The 25,146-nt window shown below is 34.1% G+C and overlaps 2 protein-coding genes across 5 annotated transcripts; both read left to right on the top strand.

Annotated features, from left to right (window-relative positions):
* The first annotated feature begins 461 nt into the window (after positions 1–461).
* LOC124530834 (glucose-6-phosphate 1-dehydrogenase) lies at positions 462–3,515 on the top strand. Its single transcript, XM_047105161.1, has one exon. It carries the CDS (start codon positions 633–635, stop codon positions 2,115–2,117), a length of 1,485 nt encoding a protein of 494 aa, XP_046961117.1. The 5' UTR covers positions 462–632; the 3' UTR covers positions 2,118–3,515.
* Positions 3,516–5,762: 2,247 nt separating this feature from the next.
* LOC124530833 (RB1-inducible coiled-coil protein 1) lies at positions 5,763–25,132 on the top strand. Of its 4 annotated transcripts, none has more exons than XM_047105158.1 (23): positions 5,763–5,986; positions 6,563–6,716; positions 6,831–7,021; positions 7,854–8,095; positions 8,564–8,691; positions 8,792–9,003; positions 10,445–10,656; positions 10,810–10,992; positions 11,075–11,247; positions 12,225–12,411; positions 13,090–13,373; positions 13,539–13,595; positions 14,045–14,168; positions 14,606–15,138; positions 15,541–15,790; positions 16,674–16,844; positions 17,485–17,606; positions 18,299–18,455; positions 20,290–20,427; positions 20,867–20,978; positions 21,800–21,892; positions 22,141–22,363; positions 22,962–25,132. In XM_047105158.1, the coding sequence occupies exons 2-23, from the start codon at positions 6,649–6,651 to the stop codon at positions 23,053–23,055; spliced, it is 3,954 nt and encodes a 1,317-aa protein (XP_046961114.1). In that variant the 5' UTR covers positions 5,763–5,986; positions 6,563–6,648; the 3' UTR covers positions 23,056–25,132. The 4 variants fall into 4 exon arrangements, with proteins under 4 accessions (XP_046961114.1, XP_046961112.1, XP_046961116.1 ...); XM_047105156.1 differs by having other exon boundaries at positions 21,794–21,892; XM_047105157.1 differs by lacking the exon at positions 5,763–5,986 and adding an exon at positions 5,998–6,383 and having other exon boundaries at positions 21,794–21,892.
* Positions 25,133–25,146: the final 14 nt, after the last annotated feature.

The following is a 25,146-nucleotide window of genomic DNA, read 5'->3' as shown; positions in this document are numbered from 1 at the left end:
TAAATTTAAACCTTCAATTACACTAGTGTAGTAAATAAATTTTATTAAGTTTTTTCAGTACAAAATGATACATAAATTGTTAACTAAGATATGTTTAACAATGAAATATGAAATTTCTTAAACGTTAAAAGAATTAAATTTTGTACGTATAAAAATAATTACATTTTTTTTTATTAATTTTATGTTATATTAAAACACAACTTCTTTATTGATTTGCACCATTACAAATAGCAATTGAACAAGAATTGCTTAAAGTGTTTGAAACGTATTCCATTTACTAATATTTTACTTTTAAAATTACAAATTTTCAAACTTTATATAATATGAATATTTTAGTTTATTATTATATCAAAATTATAGCTTTAAGAATGATTAACATATAGGTATACCCAAAACTGTAAAAGGAAGGTTCATACTTAAATCCATAAACAACATATCACAGACAATTTTTGTTTTTATTTTAAAACTTTTAGATATGCCGAAGAAGTAAGAACATAACAGCGATATTTTCCGGCCGCTCCGCTTAACTTAAACGTAAACCATCAGTTTATTGAAAGTTACAGTTTGTGTAGGTCGTCTACTTAGACAATCTATAAAAACGTTTCAGTATCAATCAGTGAATCAGCCGCATAATGGAAAATAAAGCTGACTTTCAATATCCTCATACATTTGTTTTACTCGGAGCTTCAGGTGATCTTGCTAAGAAAAAAATTTATCCCACTATTTGGTATTTGTATCGTGATAATTTATTACCGAAGAATACGAAATTCATTGGTTATGCTCGAACGAAACAAACCTTGGAAGATGTAAAAGAAAAATCTAAGAAGTACATCAAAGTGCGGCCTGGCGATGAAAATAAACTAAAAGAATTTTGGGAAGCTAATGATTACGTTGCTGGTTCTTATGATAAAAGAGTTGACTACGAATTTTTAAATCAACATATTAGCAAATCTGAAAAGGGACCCGTTGCTAATAGAATATTTTATTTAGCAGTCCCTCCAACAGTATTTGAAGATGTTACGGTGAACATACGGAATGCATGTGTTTCTATCAAGGGGTATACCCGGGTAATAATTGAAAAACCATTTGGTAGAGATGATGAAAGCTCAGAAAAATTAAGCAGTCATTTGGCTGGTCTATTTAAAGAGGAGCAAATTTATAGAATTGATCATTACCTTGGAAAAGAAATGGTACAAAACTTAATGACAATTAGATTTGCTAACCAAATTTTTAGCCCCTCATGGAACAGAGAAAATATTGCATCCGTTTTGATATCTTTTAAGGAACCTTTTGGTACAGAAGGACGAGGTGGTTACTTTGATAGTTTTGGCATTGTACGTGATGTGATGCAAAATCACCTTTTGCAAATACTGTCTCTTGTTGCCATGGAAAAGCCGGTCACATTAAATCCTAATGACATTAGAGATGAAAAAGTTAAAGTGCTTAGACACATCAAGCCTATAGAACTCAAAAATTTACTGGTTGGACAGTATGTGGGCAACCCAAATGGACAAGGAGAAGAAAAATTGGGTTATCTTGATGATCCCACGGTTCCTAAAGATTCTGTAACTCCAACATATGCAGTAGCTGTTATATATATTGATAACTTTCGATGGCAAGGAGTCCCCTTTATTCTTCGTTGTGGAAAAGCACTCAATGAAAGAAAAGCAGAAGTAAGAGTGCAGTACAAAGACGTACCTGGAGATATCTTTGAAGGGCATACAAAAAGAAATGAATTAGTAATACGTGTCCAGCCTGGTGAAGCATTATATTTAAAATTAATGAGCAAATCTCCTGGAATGAAATTTGATCTAATGGAAACAGAACTAGATTTAACTTACAGCATGCGCTATAGAGAAGCTGATGTACCTGATGCTTATGAAAGATTAATACTTGATGTTTTTACTGGAACTCAAATGCATTTTGTAAGAAATGATGAATTGAAGGAAGCATGGCGCATTTTCACTCCAGTGTTGAAGAAATTGGAGACGGAGCATATCAAACCTCTTCCCTATATGTATGGATCACGTGGACCACCTGAAGCTGATGCTAAGTTGGCTGAATGTGACTTTAAATATTCAGGATCCTACAAATGGCAAAAACCTTCACTTGGATAAAATGATTAGCAATAAAAAAATAATTTAAAGGTGGAGGTATTGTTTATCAAGGTTTATACTTGCTTTTTTTTCATTTGAATATCTTTTTTATATTTAAGAAAAAGTTATGAAGGTGATTTTCTTATTGTCATTCCAATGTTTGTCACTGTTAATTTCACTTTATACCTAAGGTCATTTTAAGGTCAAATTTCTTAACATGCTTTGTATTGAAGTTTCATATAAGTTTAATGTCAATGCTGGATGTATAAATTATTAAATTTAAATGTTAAATTGTGATAATTTTATATAAATAAGAAAATATTTATAATCACACAGAATGTTAGTTATGAAAGTCTATGTAATACTTGTCAGTTTATGATTATGCAGAGGTCAAAGATTTAACCTTGAAATGCAGATTAACTGTATGCATTGATTCCATTATTTTAACAATTGCATATAAAATCAACTAAAATATGAACAAAAACATTCCTAAAAGCATTTAAATTATTTATATATACCAGTTAAGTAGATTGTGAACATTATTTATACTCTATATATTGATATTATGTACATGGTACTTTGCCTCAAAACAATGATTAAGCAATTCTGTTACAATATTCAATAATACTCTATATTCACTAAGTGTTTGTTGTGTTGGATATCTCTCAAAGATTAGTTTCCTGTAAAGTTTTAAGGACATTGCTCAAGAGCTGTTTTCAATTATATTTATGTACAATCTAATAATAATATAATGTTTGTTAGTGTTTGTATTTAATACAAGTCCTTTTAATGTTATTTATAAATTGTGATTCTTATTTTTGATAAATCAAAATTAAGTATTGTTTTTATTGTAAAGGAAAAGACATAAAAGTTTTTTTTATTAAAAAAGTATTCAATGATAACAGTGGTTATAAAATAATCAGATGTGTGATATATACAATTTTTATATTTAAGTATATAATCCTTTAAAAAAAATAATTAGATTTGTCATAGGTTTGTAAAGCCTTAAATGTGTGTAAAACTTTGTATTTTATTTGTTTTATATTATATATATATATATACAAATATTTTTATACACTTTTATACAATGTTGAAAGATCAAAATGTTTAATACAAATTTCATTAGAGGATGTTGATTCTTAATGGTTCAAAGGGATTTTCGAATATTTTACACTAACATTACATTGAAAATATTTTTTAATATATTTTTTGATTATATAGAAATGTGTATTAATCAAAGTTCAAATAAGGATTTCTCAAGCGATTGTTATAACAATATAACTTAATGTTATGTTTAAACGAAATACTAGCACAACAGCAGGTTCAATCCTGATCTCTAAGCTATTGGTTTTCCCAATTCCTAACAAAGTTTAATGATTAATCGGTTAATACAGAAAAATAAGCTCTAAAATAATCTTATATATTGTTTTAATCTATCTATTGGTTTCGTTAAAATAAACAGAAATGTTGTGGTAAGCTGACAATAATTGGCTCGCAGTTAAAAGTTGGTGCAGATATTCGGTAATTTTATTATGATTAAAATAATATCGTAACTTCTGAGAAAATTATTCATCATTTTTTTCACGTTATAAAATATGTAAAGCGGACATGAAATATACACTGTAGTTACTAAACAAGAACTCGTACAGTAGTGTCATAGTATAAAGTAACAGACAAGTTTATTAATGATAACCAAAATTTAAAAATAATCGACCAAATTTCCTTTAAATCGTCACTAAAATGGCAATGAGGAAAGCGCCACTGGACAATTAAATATTTACAAAGTCAGATAATAAATCAAAGGGCATGTGGAGCGCTCGGAATATTATAATGAAGGTACAAAAGTAAATACAACCGTGAATGCAAATTCCCGCTAGTGCGAAATGACGCATCTATTTTTTATACATCGAATGTGCTTCTATGCTTAACTTTAAATTATTATTGACGTAGGTATTACCAAATTGTTTACACAGTATCAAATTTGTAATCGCTTTTTGATTTCGTATTCGCTTTTGCTATTTCACTATGTTTCACGCGCTCCACCTGTCTTTTGGTTTATAATATATTAATTAATGAAACTTTGCCGTAAATATAAAATAATAAGACGAAATAAAAAAAACTGTGCGTCTATGAAATTTCGCGTTAAAACTAAAAACGTTAACACGTTCAAACATTTAAATTTTTAGTCATCTTATCTGCAGGTATCTTGAAATAGAATTCAGAAATGTTGCAAATGGCCAGTGCAGGATATAGAGTAAGCAAAGTTGATGTATGTCGCTATGTAATTAAATTTTAATTTTCGTCAATCAACGCGCATAAAGTCATAGTCATTCCGATTTACCTAAATTTAGTGAGATAGTGACCTACCTGGTGATTGCGAAAACTTCTATTAAATTCCGTTTCGGTCCTTTGTAATAAGCGATTTGTCCGCTTATCCTACGACATCATCATTGTCATTTATGTAAGCATGTTTAATTGCTGACTAAACACTTTGGCTAAATGTGTTACAAGTTCAAGACTAGAAAATATTTTAAAACACCTATTAAGTTTGAGTCATATTGAGACATTGCATGTCGTGATCGCTTAAATGTGATCGTATCATAGAAAGTATCTTGATTTTTATACATGACGTATTCAAATAAAAGCGCCTTTACCGAGAAATAGCCACACAATCTATAAGGTGTGTCAGGGGCGTTAATCGGAATGGCATTGGCATTATCACGATAGCTGGTTTGCGCACTGTCATGAAACCTTGCCTATATTCGAGAAGTAGAAAGATGTGCTACATAAGCGTTAAAGCAAATGCTTACTAAGGTCTTGTTATGACGGATGAATAGCTAAAATTATAAAGATACGACAAAAGTTTTTAAAATATTTAAGCTTATTAGGACTTTTACATACGAAATGTTAGGCAGCTACGCCGCGAGACTGGTGCGTGTAGTTTAGGATACACTAAGTATTAACGTTATATTTCGCCTTTAAAGATATGTGTATATACTTAACAGCATTACATCTGTACTTTGAAAAAAAGCTGCCCAGGCAAATTTATTTGACTACGATACAATTAAAAAACTTAAGATTTATATACGGTTTTCACCAATGGCAAAGTCTAAAATCACTCTTTGAATTTTGAAGTTTTAGGAAAATTGGCTGAAAACGTGCCGATGTGACTTTGGCTATCAGATACAAACAAATAAACTGTGATGTATTAATATTATAAATATAATACATTCATTGACACATTTTTTAACATTTAGAAAGTTCAAAATGTTTTACATGTATTTTAATGTTGGATAAAATTAATCAATTGATTAAATTCATTTCAAACTACAAAACTTGTTCTTATCCTGTTTAATTAATCATTTTCTTTAATTATTCCGATTTTCTTTTTATCTTTTAATATGAGTGTTTTTTTTTAATTAAATTATTATTATCTATGTATTATTTTTTTAAATAGGTATTTGAATGTCACTGCGTCTTTTAACTATGGAATAAATTATTTTCAAAAAATATATAAATTAAACATAATTCTTAATTTTTTAATTAAAATAACAATAAACATGTGTCTAAATCTCCTAATTTGGTATTCGGTTTGAAAATTAGAATTGAAAAAACGTAACAGATAATAAAACATCAATGACAGCTAAAATGTTGGTGATATTTTGTTCTACACTGTCGCTGTCAGCTGAGTTTAGTTTACGTCGTGCAAGCAATGGTGGTGTTATGATAAAAAAACATTATTATTAAAAATCATTATTGTGTTGTGCGTTATGTCGTTGCCAATACTATTGAAATGCGTGGTATAATAAAATGAATCCTTTCGTTTATCTGATTACGCTAAATCCTTTTTAGACATGTAATGATTATCGGGTAATTTCATGGTTGTTTGTGTAAGTATTGTATCTTTGTTGTTTGAACGCAAAAAAATAACACGTTCCATTTTGATGGTCAATCTCAATATTATTTAATTTTAATTTAACATGTGTCTTGTGTTGTTAGTCTTTAGTGAAATATGGGATACTTTAAAAAAAAAGAGTGCAATCGATTTTATTTGTTCAATACTTATGACGTCTGTGTTTATTTTTGGGCAGTTATTAGATTTTGCTTCTTGTTATAAATCTAAATGTATAAAAAATAAAACTAGTATAACTGCAACAAAACTAAGATTCTATAAATTTGGGAAATACATTATATAATATATAATACACTGTTTAGATAAGTTACTAATAGTAAATTGCTCCATTAAATAGTTATTTGAGGTCACAAAGATAATGAAGATTATTTAAGGTAAATTTGCACACAATTAGCTCATAATTTTGTTGTTGTTCTATATAATTAGTAAATTGGGAGTTACAAAGTACAATAAAAATAAATTAATTATATTACAAAAAAGAACCAAATAGTATGTCTTTTTAGCATAAATCAAGTTTTGAAATTTATATCTATTAATAATATATTTTTTACAGCTTTAATAATTTGTAGATATGAATAAACATGGAAATATAAATTTACATGAGTAATTAATAAAAAGGTTTTAATAAAAAAAAACAACATGCTTTACGTTTTCCATGTAGATGCTGGTCAAATGACCACTTATGATATGAATCTAACTTTACAAAGGTAAGAAAATTTTAACATAATTACTATAAATGTAATGAGTATAATTTATAATATAAATGTTGCATATTATTTAAGAAATGTGTTCATATTATCATATGTTATATACACTTGCAGTGTGGCCAGTTTAAAATCAGCTATAGAGAGAAAAACAAAGATACCTGCATCTTCTCTTGTTCTACTTGTAAGTGGAGGAGAAGTATTGCAGTCCGATCATATGGTGTCTTCCTATAGCGCTGGTACAGACACTAATCCGATATACATGTTTAGTAAGCCATCGGTAAAGGAAAGCCATTTACAGCAATCTAGTAAGTAAGAATTGAGTTGACTTAATTACATAGTATAAAACAGAGTTGCTTATGTATGTATCTTTAATATTACTCAAGAGATTTTGATGCAGTTTTTTATAATAAATATAGTGATTTTCTCAAATCACTCTATTTATTTTAAAGGAAGGTTTTTGTATATAATTTATGAGCAATATAATAGAGAAACACTAATTTGTTAAAAATATCTACGTAATACGTGATAATATAAATAGACAAATTCTGTAGTTTATTTGACTGTTGACCGCTACCCACCCTGGGTTGCTAGTAATCATTCTATTAAAAATAGCATATAGTGTTTCTAATTAAATATGTTTCTCATGTACTATCAAAGTGGTTTATATATTTGTATGTGGAATAAGATCAGTATTTCTTAAAGAATGCATTGTGTGTTGAGACCCGTAGTTTGGCTGTTAGTGTATATTGGTTGTCCTAAGCCCATCCTTGTTTTACCATCCATATTTAATAAAACTATGAAAGTCCTTTTTCTTTGTGATAAACAAGTGGTGTCCTGGTAAGGTCTTGTAATGGATAACTTCTGGAGCAACTGAATTAGATTAATATTTTATATTAAATAGACAGATCATTACTAACTACTAAGTTGTAAACTTAGTAGTTAGTAATGATCTGTCTATTTATACTTTACCTATTGTTAAGAATTAAGTTTGTGAATTATTTTACTATACTTTTTTCTATGTTGAAGAAAGAAAATTCCTTGTTTTTCTAATTGCTTTTTTAAACTAATCATTAAAATTTTACACAAATAATACATTTTTCATTGTTTACATGTTAAAACTTGTAATTCGTATTTTAGTGTGCGATCTCAGTCCTATAGTAGAATTGAGCACTGGTGAATTTCGAAGTGATAGTCGAAGTGCTTTCGATGGGAAATCTGTAGCAGAGCTGAGGAGTGCCGTTGAGAAATGTTGCTCACTTCCACGCAACTTAGAAACAGTAATATCATGTGCGAATTTAGCGAAACAGTTTAGCAATCTCGCTCATGATGTGTCCAGGAGTTGTGATCAGTTGGTACTTGAACAGCATTTGCAACATCAGGTAAAATTAAATAAAGACGTAAAGTAACATGTTATTAAATTACTAGGCTTAAGAATCATCTCCTTTTAAATTGGTGCTTAGGACTTATTCCATCACAGCATTCCTAGGTGGATTGAACAATACAGAGATTGTAAAATTTAATCTGACCTACATATATAGATTTCCTCATATTTTTGTTTACCTACTAAGATTACATATTTAAGTCTATAAGAATTAAATAATATCAATGTTTTCTATCCACAATTCATGCAAAATTACAATAATTAAATCTGTTAAAAATAACAATGACCAACTTATGCATTGACAATAAGGTTATTATAGATAAAGATGAACTCATAGGACCTAATTTACAAAATTAAATAAAATTGACAATAATTGACCCTACATGTCATATTCTTCAGATTACAGGTTTGTTTTGAAGTTATAATTTATGTATTGTATTTTTATTTATTATTGTTGTAATTTTAGGGATGGGCAGCTGTTGTTGCTAATTTGGAGGATATATTTAATGAATTTTGTGAAAGGTCAAAAAGTTTCAAAGAGTCTTTTAGAAAGCATAGATTAAAAAAGGAAGAATATCATGAAAAGTTAAATACGTAAGTTTTTAGAATAGATTCCTTCAGCAAATTTAATATTGTACTTACATATTTTACAAACCTTATCTATATGTTTTGTTTTTTTTTTTTTTTTACACAGTTTAAATGAAGTGCTTGAGTCATTAGGGAAAATTCCAATATTATCGGCACTTCAGCTAAACGCAGAAGCTCATCGATTTTCTGCCTTTGATGTTTTCGAAGATACAGATTTCGAAGGTCACCATTATGGCGTCAATCCTGCATTGGGGAGCAGCTCTGAAAACAGAACTGCTGATTTTGGTACTGGTGTCTTCAAGTTATCAGAGGAGGATGGTAAGAAAAATCATATTCCATCAATCTAAGGCCTATTTCAAAAACCGAAGGAGTAGGGTTGTTCAAATCTTTTACATATTCTATTAAATTTTCTAATAGCTATCCTATCGTATCCTATTCTTGACTTTTGTTGAATTTTTTTTTATAATATTTCAACAACAACAGCCTGTAAATTCCCACTGTTGGGCTAAAGGGTTGGTGGAATACACATGTGGCAAAATTTTTATGAAATTTGTCTCATGCAGGTTTCCTCGCGATGTTTTCCTTCACCGCTGAGCACGAGATGAATTATAAACACAAATTAAGCACATGAATCAGCGGTGCTTGCCTGGGTTTGAACCCGCAATCATCGGTTACGATGCACGCGTTCTAACCACTGGGCCATCTCGACTGTTTCACTTAACTACAAATAAACATTCCAATTTTACTTTTTAAATAATAAAAAGATCTGAATACAATTCATTGAAAATGCTATTTTTTTTACGAATCCATAATGAATAGCATAGATTATTTTAGATTTTAACCCATAATATCTTACCAATGCAAGGTCGAATTTGTTTAATTATATTTTTACACTTATTACCATTGTAAATGGGTATAAAATGTAGTACAATGAGTTAAGTAAGAAAGTATGAATACGAAAATTAATGTATTAATTCTGCTCAAGGAATGTTTAAAATAATATTTGTGATTGCTTACCCTATATAATTATTAGTAGACATTAAGCAAATTTCGTTAACAGTGATTAACTAAACGGAAGTCAACATTGACAATGGTCCTTTGTTTTAACTTCTAAAATATTGTAATTTATTTAGCTTGAGGCCGACAATTGGCGGATATATACCGTCTAAAAATAAACGATTTTAATGAAAACCGTTTTGTAAATTTTATACTTTAATTAAAATATATCAATTTATGCCTAGATATATAACTAGATAAATATAGAATAAAGAGGCGACATGGCCCAGTGGTTAGAACGAGTGCATTTTAATTCAAGGGTTTCAAACCCAGACAGGCCAACCCGTACTGGAACAGCGTGGTGGAATATGTTCCAAACCTTGTCCTCAAAGAGAGAAGAGGCCGTAGCTCAGTCGTGGGAAATTTATAGGCCGTTGTTGTTATTGTATATAACAAGAATGTTCAAGTGAATAATTTGTTCTAATACTGGCTAAAGTTACAATTAAAGTTAGCTGCAGCGATAAATCTTCTTTATGATATATTATCAAATTGTTAAAAAATACAGCGCTCAATCTTTTTAGAGAGTAATTTTTTTGCGAACAAAACGTCATTAGGGCCGAAAATTTAATGGTTCTTATCCTTTCGTTGAACGCAGTGTAGCAAAATTTTATCTCTATATATTTGACAGATTGTAAGAGTCCTTTAATATTTTTTCTATGAAAACTGTGATTTTTCTTTTTTTTAATATGTTATGTTTGTTTAGTGTTTGACCAGAGGAATACATCGACGAGCAATGATGGCGCGACGTCGTCAGAAGGTGGTCAAGTAATCGAAGACTCAGATGAGGGGGTGACATTTAAAGCGCCTTCCTGTGAGAGCAAGGATGAGCCGACATTGTTGCATTGGATACTTGCTCAAGGGAACAAGGCGTCGCTTCAAGATATTCTCGACTACTGTCAGAAGGGTTTGGCTTTGGTAAGAAATAAGTATTATTGAATATTGTATTTTTTATATGGCAATACAAATGAATGCAAGTCTATGACAGACCATAATTTTACACTACAAGAATTTAAATAAAGAACAAAAAAATATTCTAAGAATGACTTAACAAGAATATTTTATTTCCAGATTGATGCCGAACCGTTGAAGGAACGTGAAGCTGAATTGTACCATATACTGGAGTATGCGAACATGCATGGTTTGAAGCAAATCAAAGGTATCGAGGACCGCTTGTATGGATTAGACCAGTTGCTAAGTGACGTGAAAAAAATCGAACGAGATCAACGTGATCAAGCAGCGTCACTTATTCAGGTGAACTAGATAGATTGCCGTGAGAAATTAGACAAATAAATGATATCCAATATATCATGATGTACCTTTGTTGGCTTTGCAGTATCGAGAGCGTCTTAATACAGTCTGTGATCCATCTGTACTACCCACGCTGGTGGAGTCGCACTGGCGTCAGTTAGAGAAGCTGCTAAAGGGACATCAAGAATTGGTCGAAATCAGACGGCGCATCACTAAGTCTAAGGAAGAACTGTCGCATAACTTAAAGGCTAGGCTAGAGTAAGTAATTAACACATTTCAGAATGTAATAGATTACTTAAGATTGATACACTCCACGACTTCCACGGTGGAGTAGTGTGTCCACCGGTTTTCATGGAACGCCACTTCGAGGTCTTGGGTTCGATTCCCGGGCGAGTTGATGTAGAATTTTTTTTTGTATGTTGTCTTGGGTCTGTGCGTTTGTGGTACCGCAGTTAATTCTGATTTTCCTTAACACAAGTTCTTTAGTTACTTACGTTGGGATCAGACTAATGTATGTGATTTTGTCCAATATAACCTTTTGTCAAAAACTGATGTATGATATTGAAAAAAATTCTAAATTCTATTTTAAGAATGTTACCTTAATATTTAATACAGTAGAACCAATTCTCAAATATAACATAGTTTACTTCAGTGAAAGGATTATCTAAATTCTTTTTCATATCAGAAACATAATGGGAGTAGGAGATTTATTGTTTTATTTATTTTATTTATTTAAAGGCTTTATTGAACACCATGTATATATAAATATATATATGGGACAAAAGGCGGACTTAATGCCTGAAGGCATTCTCTGCCAGTCAGCCTTTAGGCTAATCAGAAAAGTAAAAGAAGGCGGTGATTAATAAATAAATAACAATATAAAACAGAAAAAAAGTAAAGTAACAGCCTGTACATTTCCCACTGCTGAGATAAGGCCTCCTCTTCCATTAAGGAGAGTGTTTGGAACATATTCCACCACGCTGTTCCAATGCGGGTTGGTGGAATGCACATGTGGCAGAATTTCGATGAAATTAGACACATGCAGGTTTCCTCACGATGTTTTCCTTCACCGCCGAGCATGAGATGAATTATAAACACAAATTAAGCACATATATACAGTGGTGCTTGCCTGGGTTTGAACCCGCAATCATCGGTTAAGATGCACGCGTTCTAACCACTGGGCCATCTCAGCTCCAATATAAAACAATATCACAATATGTTTACGTGGTCGGCAGAGCGGTGCTGAAGATCGAGAACTCGATGTCGGTGCAGGACGCGCACGCCATGCTGTCGTTCCAGTGCTTCAACCGGCTGGCGCGCTACTTCGGCATCGTGTCGCAGCTGCACCGCGCGCCCGCAGTGTTCGTGCGCGCCGTGCACGAGGTCGCGCGACGCCGCACCTTCTCGCACGCGCACCTCAAGGTCAACCGACGCCCCATATGCCCATGGGCAGTGGCGTAGCTAGGTGAAAAAGGGCCCCGGTGCATAGTAAAAGAATCGGGCCCTCTTTGCCATCCCTCTTTAACTAATAATTACCCTTTAAAATTATAGATACCAAATAAGAAATCTTGTGCGCAGGGTCGTGATTTTCTAGCTACAGAAGCTTAAGGTTTAGTTTAGAGGGCCCCCTGAACTCCGGGGCCCTGGTGCACTGCACCTCCTGGCCCTACGATAGCTACGCCACTGCCCATGGGCCCATTGACGCTTGCTCGAATTTGTCGCCGTCTATTTGCTAACATATACAACAACAACAACAGCCTGTAAATTCCCATTGCTGGGCTAAAGGCCACCTCTCCCTTTGAGGAGAAGGTTTTGAAACATATTCCACCGCGCTGTTCCAATGCGGGTTGGTGGATTACACATGTGGCAGAATTTCTATGAAATTTGTCACATGCAGGTTTCCTTATGATGTTTTCCTTCACCGCTGAGCACGAGATGAATTATAAAGACAAATTAAGCACATGAATCAGCGGTGCTAGCCTGGGTTCGAACCCGCAATCAACGGTTAAGATGCACGCGTTCTAACCACTGGGCCATCTCGACTCTCAAACTAAGCTAACATATACAGACTATAAAAATATATATAAATTTTCATTTCAGTGGGCGACGGATTTAGCTGAAAAATTAATGAAAATTCACGAGGAGGAAGTTAATCGACGTCAAGAGTTTAACAGCCACTTCGACGACCATTTCCTCAAGAGTCTCTTCCCCGGTATGACGGACCTGCCGCCGCCGTTTGCGACACAGGCGCCCCCAGCGTTCGACGCAAAGTTACCGAAGCTCACAAACGAGGATGTGGAATTCATATCCGAATCTTTCCCGGATTTAGGAGTTGATGTTCCAAAGTATAATATGGACCTTATTGTCAAATTCTTTCAGCAAAGGTGAGCCATTTTTATGCTTAGTTTTTTTTTTTTAAATAACACTAACAGCAGTGTAATCGAATAGATCTATTAGATTATAAGAGATTAATAAAAAGGACAACACTCTCTTAAAATCATAATATATTGCCTTTTATATATTATATAATATACAGACTTAATTTTCAGGCTAAATGCATCTGAACATGAAGAAAAAGATGTGGATGTTCAAGTTGATTTTGAGAAGTAAGTAGTTTAGTTAGTAAATTAATTAACCAATACGCTTTATGATTGCCTTTATTATTAAATTTGCAAATAAAAATGTGTCCAAAAGCTTTTTTAGTAAAAATGGATTGTCAAATAATTTTTGGGAACAGATAAAATATACTTTTGTAACGTGTGTGTGTATCCCGGGCCAAAGTGTATTACGTCCCCGTGCCGCGTATTGCCCCTCTTTCCCCTTCGTACGATACCCCGCACCCCGGCGTCCGCCCGTAGGTGCCGCCATCTTATATACCGGGAAGCTAATTAGTCTAATAGGCACCGACGCAGGGGTTGCGTTACACTCGCGAAGTTATTTTTTTCCTTTCATCTTTTTGTATAGTATAAATATTGTATAAGTGATAGTTTCACTAAACTTTGTATTTGTTGTAAGGCAATAAAATTGTGTTATATAATTTTGTTGACTTTTGCAGAGATTTTGAATCGGAGACAGATACTGATTTCGAGAAACTCAGTCGGCAGAGTGGTTCGAAGCAAAAGGTCGACATCTCGACGACTTGCGTTCCGGACACGATGGCCGTTTCGACCGTCACTGAGGTGCGAACCCTACCCGTTATACCGGAAACCAGCCCTAGGGACGAGTTTGTCAACTCCGAGTTTTATATCGAAGAGTCCCTACCCTCCAGCTTGGAGTGGGGCCGCGATGGACAGGTGCACTTATATATCAAAACATTACCACTCAGATAAGTTTTTATACGACATTTAAAGTTTTAATTTACATATTAAAAAAAAAAAAAAACTATATTAAAACCTTTTTGTTATATCTTATCTGGGTGGTCGCGTAACTAGTTGTTTTTCGTTGCTCCTGTCTTCGCCGGCCCCAGATAGCGTTAGTGTAGATGTTTTCGTTCAAATTAATTTCCTTTTAGACCTTTTTTAGTTAAATTGAACGCTTCGTTTTGTTTATCCTTTTTATAGATGAAATATTTAAAATATTTATTTTTTATTTTCATGTAGTATTTGTATTTCTTTAGGACAATATGGATACTCAAAAAATTAATATCGAAAAGTTACAAGATTTTCTGGTACAAGTATTTAGTATATGCAAAGTAAACATAGTTCTCATAAAGGAAGAACTAGTCAAGCTTAAAAATGAAGTTGATGAGCAAAAGAAGTTTACAAATAACATATTTCAATCAATAAGTGAAGCGTGGGAGAGAAATAACGAAGAAACGGAACTAAGGCTACGTGAGCACACCCAAAGGCTAACAGTAGACCATGAATTGGAACTTAGCGATATGAAGGCAGCTCTCAGTGACAAAGATAACGCTATCAGTAATTTAAAAAAGGAAGCGGAAGATTTGAAATTAGAACATCAGAATGAAATAGAGAAATTACAGAATGATCATCAAAGTACGAAAGATTTACTCGAAAAAACGCGCGAGGAGTTAAAATTGTTTGAGAAGAAATTGGAGGAAGTTGAAGTTCAAAAGCAAAAAGATCTAAAAGAAATTCAAGAGAAAATGCACTTGGAATACAAGGCCGAGATAGAGTCGTTGAGATCTAGGTAAGTTGTACATTATGCTTTGTATTCATTTAATTTTTAAATAAAGTGATATTATATCAGTGAACTCTTCTTACGCCACTATAGAATCTAAGACTTGATGTAGTTTATTCTTATTTGACATTGTGACGTCATCATTTGTGTTTATAATTCATTTCGTGCTCGGCGATGAAGGAAAAGGAAATCATCGTGAGGAAATCTGCATGTTTCTAATTTCATCGAAATTCTGCTACATGTGTATTCCACCAACCACCATTGGAACAGCTTGCTGGAATTTTCCAAAGCTTCTCCTCAAAGGGAAAGAGGCCTTAGCCCAGAAGTGGGAAATTTACAGAATGTTATTATTAATGTTAAAAAATTAAAATCGTTATTACTATTTAAAAAATGTGCCATTAAAATTTTCAGGTTCCGTCTCGTGGCTTTGACAAATAATATGGATCGATCTCCATCGGAGTCGAGTCTCGAGAAGATTGAACGCACGGACGTCATCGAGATAAGCAACCACAACGCGATCGTCATGCAGACGAAGGAGAACGCCGAGGTCGAAAAAGAGAAAGCCGTCAAAGAGGCCGTCGAGAAATGTAAGGCGGAGTGCGAGCAGAAGCTGAGCGCGGAAACGACGCTTCTGAAAGCGAAATATGAAGCTGATAAACAGGTACGCGTTACATTTACTTTCCTTACCCAATTTATTAGGTAAAGTGTGTAATTTCCAAAAAAAAATTGGCATATTTTTGATGGAACGATAATTTTCTTTATCTCTCTCTCTCTCTCTTACGACAAATGCCTCCTGCCTATTTAATCTCATATTAAATTGTTTATTATAATATATGAGACAAACAACAAAAAAGAAACCCGTTGAGTTTCTTTCGCCGGTTCTTCTCAGGTCAGGGTATTTTCTTTTCCGAACCGGTGGTAGTGATTCAATTGACCATAAATAAGAAAGTGTAATGCTTCTATACTGAATAAAGCTATTTGAGTTTGAGTTTGAAATGGACTTGCTTCTACCATCTTCTATTGTAGGGCATGTAAATTGGTCATATCAACATCAAACATTTTTACATATTTTATTTGGTAGTGGTGGTGATTGTTTTCAAGAGAAGTCAAAACCACATTTGGACACATTATTTGTTAACGATTCTGTAACTATGCCAGCGGTTCTGTAAATTAAGTATAGATATTATTATTACTAATACTTAAAGTAAAGTAAAGTAACAGCCTGTAAATTTCCCACTGCTGAGATAAGGCCTCCTCTTCCATTAAGGAGAGAGATTGGAACATATTCCACCACGCTGTTCCAATGCGGGTTGGTGGAATGCACATGTGACAGAATTTCGATGAAATTAGACACATGCAGGTTTCCTCACGATGTTTTCCTTCACCGCCGAGCACGAGATGAATTATAAACACAATTAAGCACATATATATAGTGGTGCTTGCCTGGGTTTGAACCCGCAATCATCGGTTAAGATGCACGCGTTCTAACCACTGGGCCATCTCAGCTCTCATACTTAACCTTAACTCAATACTTAACCTCACAGGTAACGATAAACGATGTGACCCGACGCCTTCTGTCCGAGAAGGACCGGCAGCTGGAACTGCTGCGCGAACGCGAACAGATGCTGACGCGCGAGTGCAGCAAGTACCGCGACACCATACAGCAGCTCACCGACCCCGAGACCAATGATTACGATAGTTTGTTGAAAACTCAGGTAACAATATTATTGTTGTCTTAAATTTTCGCGATTATTACACATTGAAATAAAACTAGCTAGTTTTACTATGTCGAAATCATTTTATAATGTTTAATATAATGTGGCCTGTATCAGCTAATAAAAGCATTTTGTATGCATCTGATAGTGCAAAAAATCGCTAATAATATTGTTGAAATAAAACTAGTTAAAACGGATTTGAATCGCGTATATTAATTATTTTTAACATCCCGGGTAGACTAACCGTGAACACGAACGCTGTAAAGTGCTCGAAACATCGGGTGAAACATATGGTATGCGAAAATATACAGAACCGCTTGCATAATTACAGAATCGTTAACAAATAATGTGTCCAAATGTGGTTTTGACTTCTCTTGGAAGTCCACCACTACCAAATAAAATATGTAAAAATATTGTTTCGTATATTAATTATCTTTAACATCCCGATGTTTCGAGTTTTCGCTGAAATTATGATTTCGACATAGTGTACCAGACACTATGTCGAAATCATAATTTCAGCGATATCCAACCATAGATCGGAACAATATTTTATGTTTTAATTATAAATGAATTTGTGAATATTCTGTCCTTTTTTTAAATGTACATATGTATGATTTTATTGTAAAATTAAATGTTTCAGTTCGCAACTCTTGAAAATGAAAAAGCTCTACTACAGCAACAGGTAGCTGACCTAAAAAAGGAGCTAGAAAAGAAGAGTGATGATGGAGAAAAGAGCAGAGAAGATGAGAGCAGCGATGGCAGGTAGATAATTAATTTTAAAATGGTATTTATAAGAGTCAGTGACAAAGTGACCACAATGGTTTCATTCATTCATTCATTTAAAGAGGAATTCTGAATTATTATTTATTAGGAAACTTCATCCACAAAGTTTGACTTATTTCTACCTGTATATATACACGTGGTACATACAGCAAAGAAAGAGGTAGATTTACATCGATGACCCTACACGATTAGGTGTTACCGATTAATGTGTCGTGAAGAAACCTCAGAGCCTCAGAGCTCTATTTTTACGAGGTCCCACGGGTCAGTTTAATATAGTCACCTTTCGTACTAATCTCTCGGGGATTAACGGGCCGCTTAGGAATAATAAGATAATAGTAAAAATGGATGGGTAACCCGTTAAAGACTTTGGAAAGAGGAAACGAAAGCATAAATATATGAGACAATATATGAGACAACATCACATACATTACTCTGATTCCAATGTAAGTAGCTGAAGCACTTGTGTTATGGAAATCAGAAGTAACGACGGTACCACATACACCCAGACCCGAGACTACATAGAAAACAAATGGTAATCTACATCGACTCGGCCGGGAATCGAACCCGGGACCTCAGAGTGGCGTACCCATGAAAACCGGTGTACACACCACTCGACCATGGAGGTCGTCATAGATATTCGGAATGACGTTTGTGTGACGTGCGCGGCGCAGGTCGTCGCCGCGGCGCGAGGCGGGCGCGCGGCGGCGGGCGCGCTGCCACACGCCGCTGGGGCTGGCCAGCGGCACGCTCAGCCTGTCGTCGTGCCTGCCCGGACACACCGTGCTCGTGCTGTGGGACCCGCAACACCTCAACTACACCGTGCTGCAGGTGCGCCGCACTCGCATGTTGCTTACGTCATACGTGATCGTTCTTCCTTTATCTCCCTCTCGCTCACACCTACACAATTCTCAGTCATGCTGTCTCGGCCGTCATTACGCTGTTATACTCTCGCTCTCGCATTGTAGCTCTCAATAACACGCCTAACATTCCCACATTTATGTAATGACATTTCAATACGACTGAATGATATACCTCTAGCAGGTGCGCCGCACACACATGTTGCTTATGTGCGATGTAGCCTTGAACGAAACCATGAAAATCCACAATTTGTATTATTGTTTCGGATTTACAAGAGATTTATACTTAAATACATCGTATAGTACGACACAACTTAGATGTAGCATCGGAAAATGCAATGGAATGAAAATAAAACCGATTACTGCCGATTTACACAACCAATAGAAACAGCTCCCTATCGCGCCATTCGACGCTATTCGTCGCTATAGATTCCCGTGTCAGAGAAAGCAAGTGCATGTAAATCGACGCGTCAAATTGACGAATATATTAGGTCATATGATATTACAAGTTATTACGTTTGTGTAAAGATCATATTCGCATGAGAAATAAATGTTGATAATTTGGGAGAGCGTACTCAATTCGGATGTGATCGGTTTTACGAATTTTGCCGATGCGACATCTACGTTGTGTCGTGCTATACCGTCATCGTTCCTCCTTTTTCTCCCTCTCGCTCACACCTACATAATTCTCTATCATTCTGTCTCAGCCGTCATTACACTGTTATACTCTCGCTCTCGCATTGTACCTCTCAATAAGACGCCTAACATTCCCACATTTATGTAATGACATTTCAATACGACTGAATGATATACCTCTAGCAGGTGCGCCGCACTCACATGTTGCTTATGTGCGATTCCTTGAACGAAACCATGAAAATCCACAATTTGTATTATTGTTTCGGATTTACAAGAGATTTATACTTAAATACGTCGTACCGTCATCGTTCCTCCTTTTTCTCCCTCTCGCTCACACCTACACAATTCTCAGTCATGCTGTCTCGGCCTTCATTACGCTGTTATACTCTCTACGTTACGCTCTCGCATTGTACCTCTCAATAACACGCCTAACATCCCCACATTTATGTAATGACATTTTAATACGACTGTATACTCTAGTTTTTTTTCCAATTACAAGAGTCTCGTCTTGCAGACAAGAATCCACGAGGATCAATATTGAATCTGTTTTTATTTCTAATATACGTTAATGACGTTCGTTTCTATGATGGTAGTTGTGATAATGTGTTTTTTGCTGACGTTACAAAAAGGTTTACAGGAAAAAATCTAATTATGATAACGTAACCAGTATATTATTGATCACAACAAATAATTTAGTTTTGAACGCTAAAAAAATTAAATATGCAGTTTTTGCTGTACCTATTAAAAAGTCAAATTATAATATAATCATTAAAGAGTTGATCTTCATTACTCCCAGTGTCACTGTGTTAAAACTTTAAACACTCTCCAGTCAACCTCAGTAGTGTTATTTTTCCTCATAGGTAGATTCAGGTTCGTAGCCTACATGCTTAAAAAAATTAGACAGCTAACTGACATTGGTACCGCACGTCTAATATCCCTCATTGGTATTTTTACTTATAGTTGCATTATAATATATGTATTTAGAAAAATATGTATATTCACGATAACGTCATGATCGCTTTGATATAACTTTAAAATTTTATTTAACGAGAGATTTGGTACTCGAATATATATGTTTTCATTTTAATAATAATTAAGACATTTTAAGAAACATAAATTCGCTTTATTTATCATTATAATTGATATTAAACGATTGTTTTTAAATTCAGGAAGCATCGATAATGTACTTCGTGCACGGCGATTGTTTAGCGGCTCTCGACCTGAGTATACAAGTGAAGAACGAGAGTGAACGGCGACTGTACGCCATTGGTACAGTAGAATCTAAAGAGTACTGTTACGCTAAGAAGGTAAAATATATAATTTACATTTTCGATATTTTTGTACCGCATAATACACCATATGATAGAATGAATGACTTATAACTTAAGAAGAATTTAATCAAATTGCCGTGTATTAAGCCAAAAATAAAACCTTAAAAGCTGTATAGTGTAAAGGCAAGGAGATGGAAAAATCTCTTGAGACATTTTTTGTTGTGATACGTTAGTTTATGGGCCGAGATACTCCATCGACAAGAAAACTTAAACCGAAAATTGCGGTTTATTTAATTTTTGTTTATAATAAATCATCTTTTATTCCGCGGTAAGGGAAAAATCGAAAAGAAACGTATGTATGTGTCAGATGAAAATCAGCCACATCACTAATACAATCTTCAAATTTCTCCACAAATGGTGACCTAATTACATACCACTATTAAATAAAAAACATTACATTTAATTTAAATTTCAGAGTGGCAATCGCTACCAAATGCTTCGCGGCTCTCGCTTCTACCGCGTGCGTGTAAAGCCGTTGAAGCCGCACCTTCCGCACCCGTCGTGCTGTGACCAGAAACACAAGCAGGGTAATGCATACACATCCTTGTCCAACAACGAGCTATATGACCCGGCACACGAACTGCAAAGACAACAACTAAGGCACATTTACTTTTGACACGAGTACTTATCAAATTTTAGCACATACGCTAAATTTAGGCCATTAACTACCAATATGTCTGTAAATATAAAATACATAATCTTCTTTAGCAATCCGAGCGTATTTTATATAACATATATTTATGCATAATAGTAGTATAGTAAAATTTGTGTATAGTTACAAATTTTGTAGCGCATCGTATTGTAATAGTTTAAATGATTAGTAACGATTTACTATATTTAATCCTCTATATAAGTATCATATATGCCATTGATGCTTGTATAACGAGTGACAATGAAGAAAAGATTTATAAATGACCAGTTCATCCACTTATGTTCAACTCATACAATTTCAGTTGCACACAAATCGCTTCTCTGTACCGTTAGAAGAAAATCTATTTATTGTTTTCCTTTTCGATTATTTGTTTTAACATATTGTCGTAAATAAAGAAAGAAAAATCTTTATTTTATTAAAATTAAGCTTAATTGTTAAAAAAATATATCAAGATGTTGCTGCTGTCCATACCGTCAAAACAATAATTCACGTTTATGAATGATTTATAAATGTTTTCTTTCATTGCATGCGTAATACTTCACAAGAGTTTCAGAACAAACTAAGCATATATTATGTCTATTAGTAGTAGATGTCAAAGCACTCGATCAGTTTGTCCCCGCTTACAGCTAGAGCCTCATAGAATAGCTTAAGTCGCATGTAATCGTATCAGTAACACTGGCGCACGCGCAGATGCAGATTGCATTGCAGAGTCAGTGAGGAGCAGCGTGCTGCCCGTTTTCAGCGGCAACCGACCGCTCAAGAAGTGGTTGACCTACGTGCATGCCCCAGGTCTTTGCTTTTACTCTTCATCCTTCCATTTGTGTTCATTTACATTTATTTTTTTATCGATTATTTTTTTGCTACCAAATTTTTTCTCTTTTACATTATTATTTCTTATGTAACAAATCTTCGTAATTAAAGCGTTTAACGTCAGAGCTACGAAATCAAAGTAAGCCAATTTCCTATCGAGGAGAGAACTGTGTTTTCTGATTTGTGTCTGGATGGTTGAATTTATATTTAAATAACGTTGTCCTCAGACATGCAAAAGTCAGTGGACACCAGCCAGTCGACGAGTTCCAACACGGACGATGCGAATCGCGTCGAAGTCGCGACGGCTACCCTCATCAACCTGGAGTCTCCGGTGTCCACCAGCGAGGCCGGTCCTATGCCGATCATCGCGCCGGAGGACCAGCTCGACTCCATCGAATCCAGCGAGCGTTGGCAATCGGCTAAGATGCAAATGTCCACAGCGAGTGTCGTGTAAGTGTAGACACAGAAACACAGTCAGTCAGTGAAGTTATAAAAAGTATACCGGCGCATACGCACATTTAGCAAGTCTATATGTTGCGTTGATCGAATTTAGTCATTTATTTATTTATTTATTTATTTAATAAGTACACTAACAATATACATATTAATTGATGGCTTACACAACATCCAAAAAAAGAAAAACAACTTCTGATATGTACATCGATTACAAGTGTACATAACATTCATAATGTATCGTGTCAACATATTTGTTTAAAGTTGAAAATAAAACATATTATACAATTAAAAAAAAAAAATGACCTATTCTATCGTCGTTTATAAACATAATAACTATAACTAAATAATATAACAGAAAAAAAGAAAAAAAAACAGGAATGTAACGCACTATTTAGCTAACAAAAAGTAATCCATGAGCTTTTTTTTAAAAGTAATGAAGCTATCATGAAAGATGTCAATGCCATGTATAACTTTTGTCAATTCATTATGTCGAGCACATATGCGCACTATCGGAGCCAGTTTTCCAAGACGAGTTTTCGTGATAGGAGTATGAGTAGTCATAACTTGATTTAATTTTTTCTACAATTTACAGCACTGATATGGAGTGCAGCGTGGGACGCTGCCCCGGGCTGGAGCCACGCGAGTCGTCAGCGGCGCCCGAGCTGGCTGAGGAGGCGGCGCCCTGACCCCCGACCCCTGCGCGAGGCTGACCCGGCAGCTCGCCCCAGGAGCACGAGAAGCAGAGCCGAGGGTATTTGTGATATTGTTTCGGTAGTGTAACAAGTGGTCGCTGCGATGTGTGCGATGCAAACCGTGAATCTGTTGTAAACGTTTCATTTGTCGTTTTTAAATTAAGATCGCAAGGCGACCGAGAGTCGGTTTTTATCTTTTAGGATAATAGACTTGATTCGATTCGCTGATTTTTATTATAACGACGCATAAATATATCGAAAACGTAAGAATTGAAATGTGCGTATCATTTTGAACATTTTATTGATGTATCCACCTAAGTGACGTCTTCCATGATTTTAAAACTGAACATGGAATACAAAATTGCAAAAATTATCTTTTTTGACATTCGTATATTTTTTATAAATGTAATGAAAGTTTTAACGAATTTTCGTATATTTTGGTAATGATTGGATTTAAAATTTAATTTTTTTTAGAAATTGTGGATATGAATAAGCCCTTGCGTCGTGAACGGGATTTATTTTTCTCGTATTTTAGTTATCTGCAGGTATATCTGCTTGAATTGTTTTCACTCGTGTGATTTTCTTCTTAATAGTACAAATTCTGATTTAGTCTTTCTTATGTTTTACGTTATTTGTTTTGCGTCAAAAAATTTATACTTTAATTTTTTAATTTGTGTTGTGGTGAATCTTATATATGTTCCTTGTGTTGTTGTCCGAAAAATAATAAAAATATAGCTATATTATAAATCTTACATTATTATTGGTGATATCATATTGTATTGTAGCACAAAAATACTATATAAATTAACACTCTTGTTTAGTTCGCTCATAGTTACGTTTATATAATTAGAGTACGTGAAATATATTGTTCTTATAAAATTCGTGTCTAAATACAGCTGTAGTTAGTTGCATTGATCCTTAAGATTTGTCCTTATAAGTCTACTATCTTGATACCTAAGTCATAGCGGTTATATAGAGGACCTCGGTTCTATCGATAAGAATTCTCTTTACAAGTGTGTAGGCTTCAGAATGAAAACGCTTAACAATCGATCTCGCTTCAATTTTAACTCTTCGACTACTAAATAGCTTGGACACACCACCATTTGTAGTTTTAACAGATACAAGTACGAATTTAGCTGTCTGATAGTATGATTAATTGTTACTATTAATTGAAGCACAGTCTCTTGCGTCCGATATAAATTGTTTTAGCAATTATATTCTATAATAAAATTGAAATCTAAAGCGCAAATAGCAGTGTTTGTTGTATTGGAAATTAACTGGAGCATGCTTCGTGTTAAAATTTGTTTGTGGCCTTAAACTGTGGCGCCCGACGTGGGGCTATAAGTGTCTCTAAACTAATTTAGGATAAAACAAGATGTAGCTTGTTTATTTTAAATATAGTTAGAGGCATCGCTCGGCTTTGCCGACTGCTGTGATAGTGCGTGCTGTGCTCTCCTCAGTCCCTTTGTTAATGATTTTTAATATGGCAACATTAATTTTAGTAATTATATTAGGGCCTATTGTTAAGGACGTAATTTTAATCACAAAATTTTGGTCTAGTTAAGTATGCTTTGTATTGGTAAAATTGTTCACCTCTTTAAAGGCCCAGGTAAGCAATATGAAGTTCGAAAAGTGATCGTAACACTGTGTGCGGAGCGGTAGTAGGGCAGGATGACACGGTATTCTGATTGGCTTAGCTCTATGGTAACAACGACGCTGCAATAAGACGTATCTTTGTATTCTTTGTTATTAAAATATCGGCGAAAGTTATAAAAGTTGTTATTGTAAATAAAGGATTGTTGATATCTAAATTATTGTCAACATTGTGAGTCCGAATCGAATTTGCGCGGGACGCAAATTGCAATTACAGCCGATATTGGAATTGTTAATAATTATGTGTTTGACCGTTTAAGGGATGGCTTGCAAAGTTGCATATGCATAATAATTCTACAGTGTGATCGCTTTATGGACTATTTTGTAGTGACCAATTTTATCGTTAGAAAATAAAAATGTAAAATTGACAATTTTAATGTAATTTTTATATACAATAAATAGACGATTTTATAAAAAACATTTTTTATTTAT

This window comes from Vanessa cardui, chromosome 7 (assembly GCF_905220365.1).
Source record: "Vanessa cardui chromosome 7, ilVanCard2.1, whole genome shotgun sequence".
Classification (NCBI taxonomy): domain Eukaryota; kingdom Metazoa; phylum Arthropoda; class Insecta; order Lepidoptera; family Nymphalidae; genus Vanessa; species Vanessa cardui.
The sequence above is the reverse complement of the archived record's forward strand: the minus strand, read 5'-3'. Positions and strand labels throughout refer to the sequence as shown.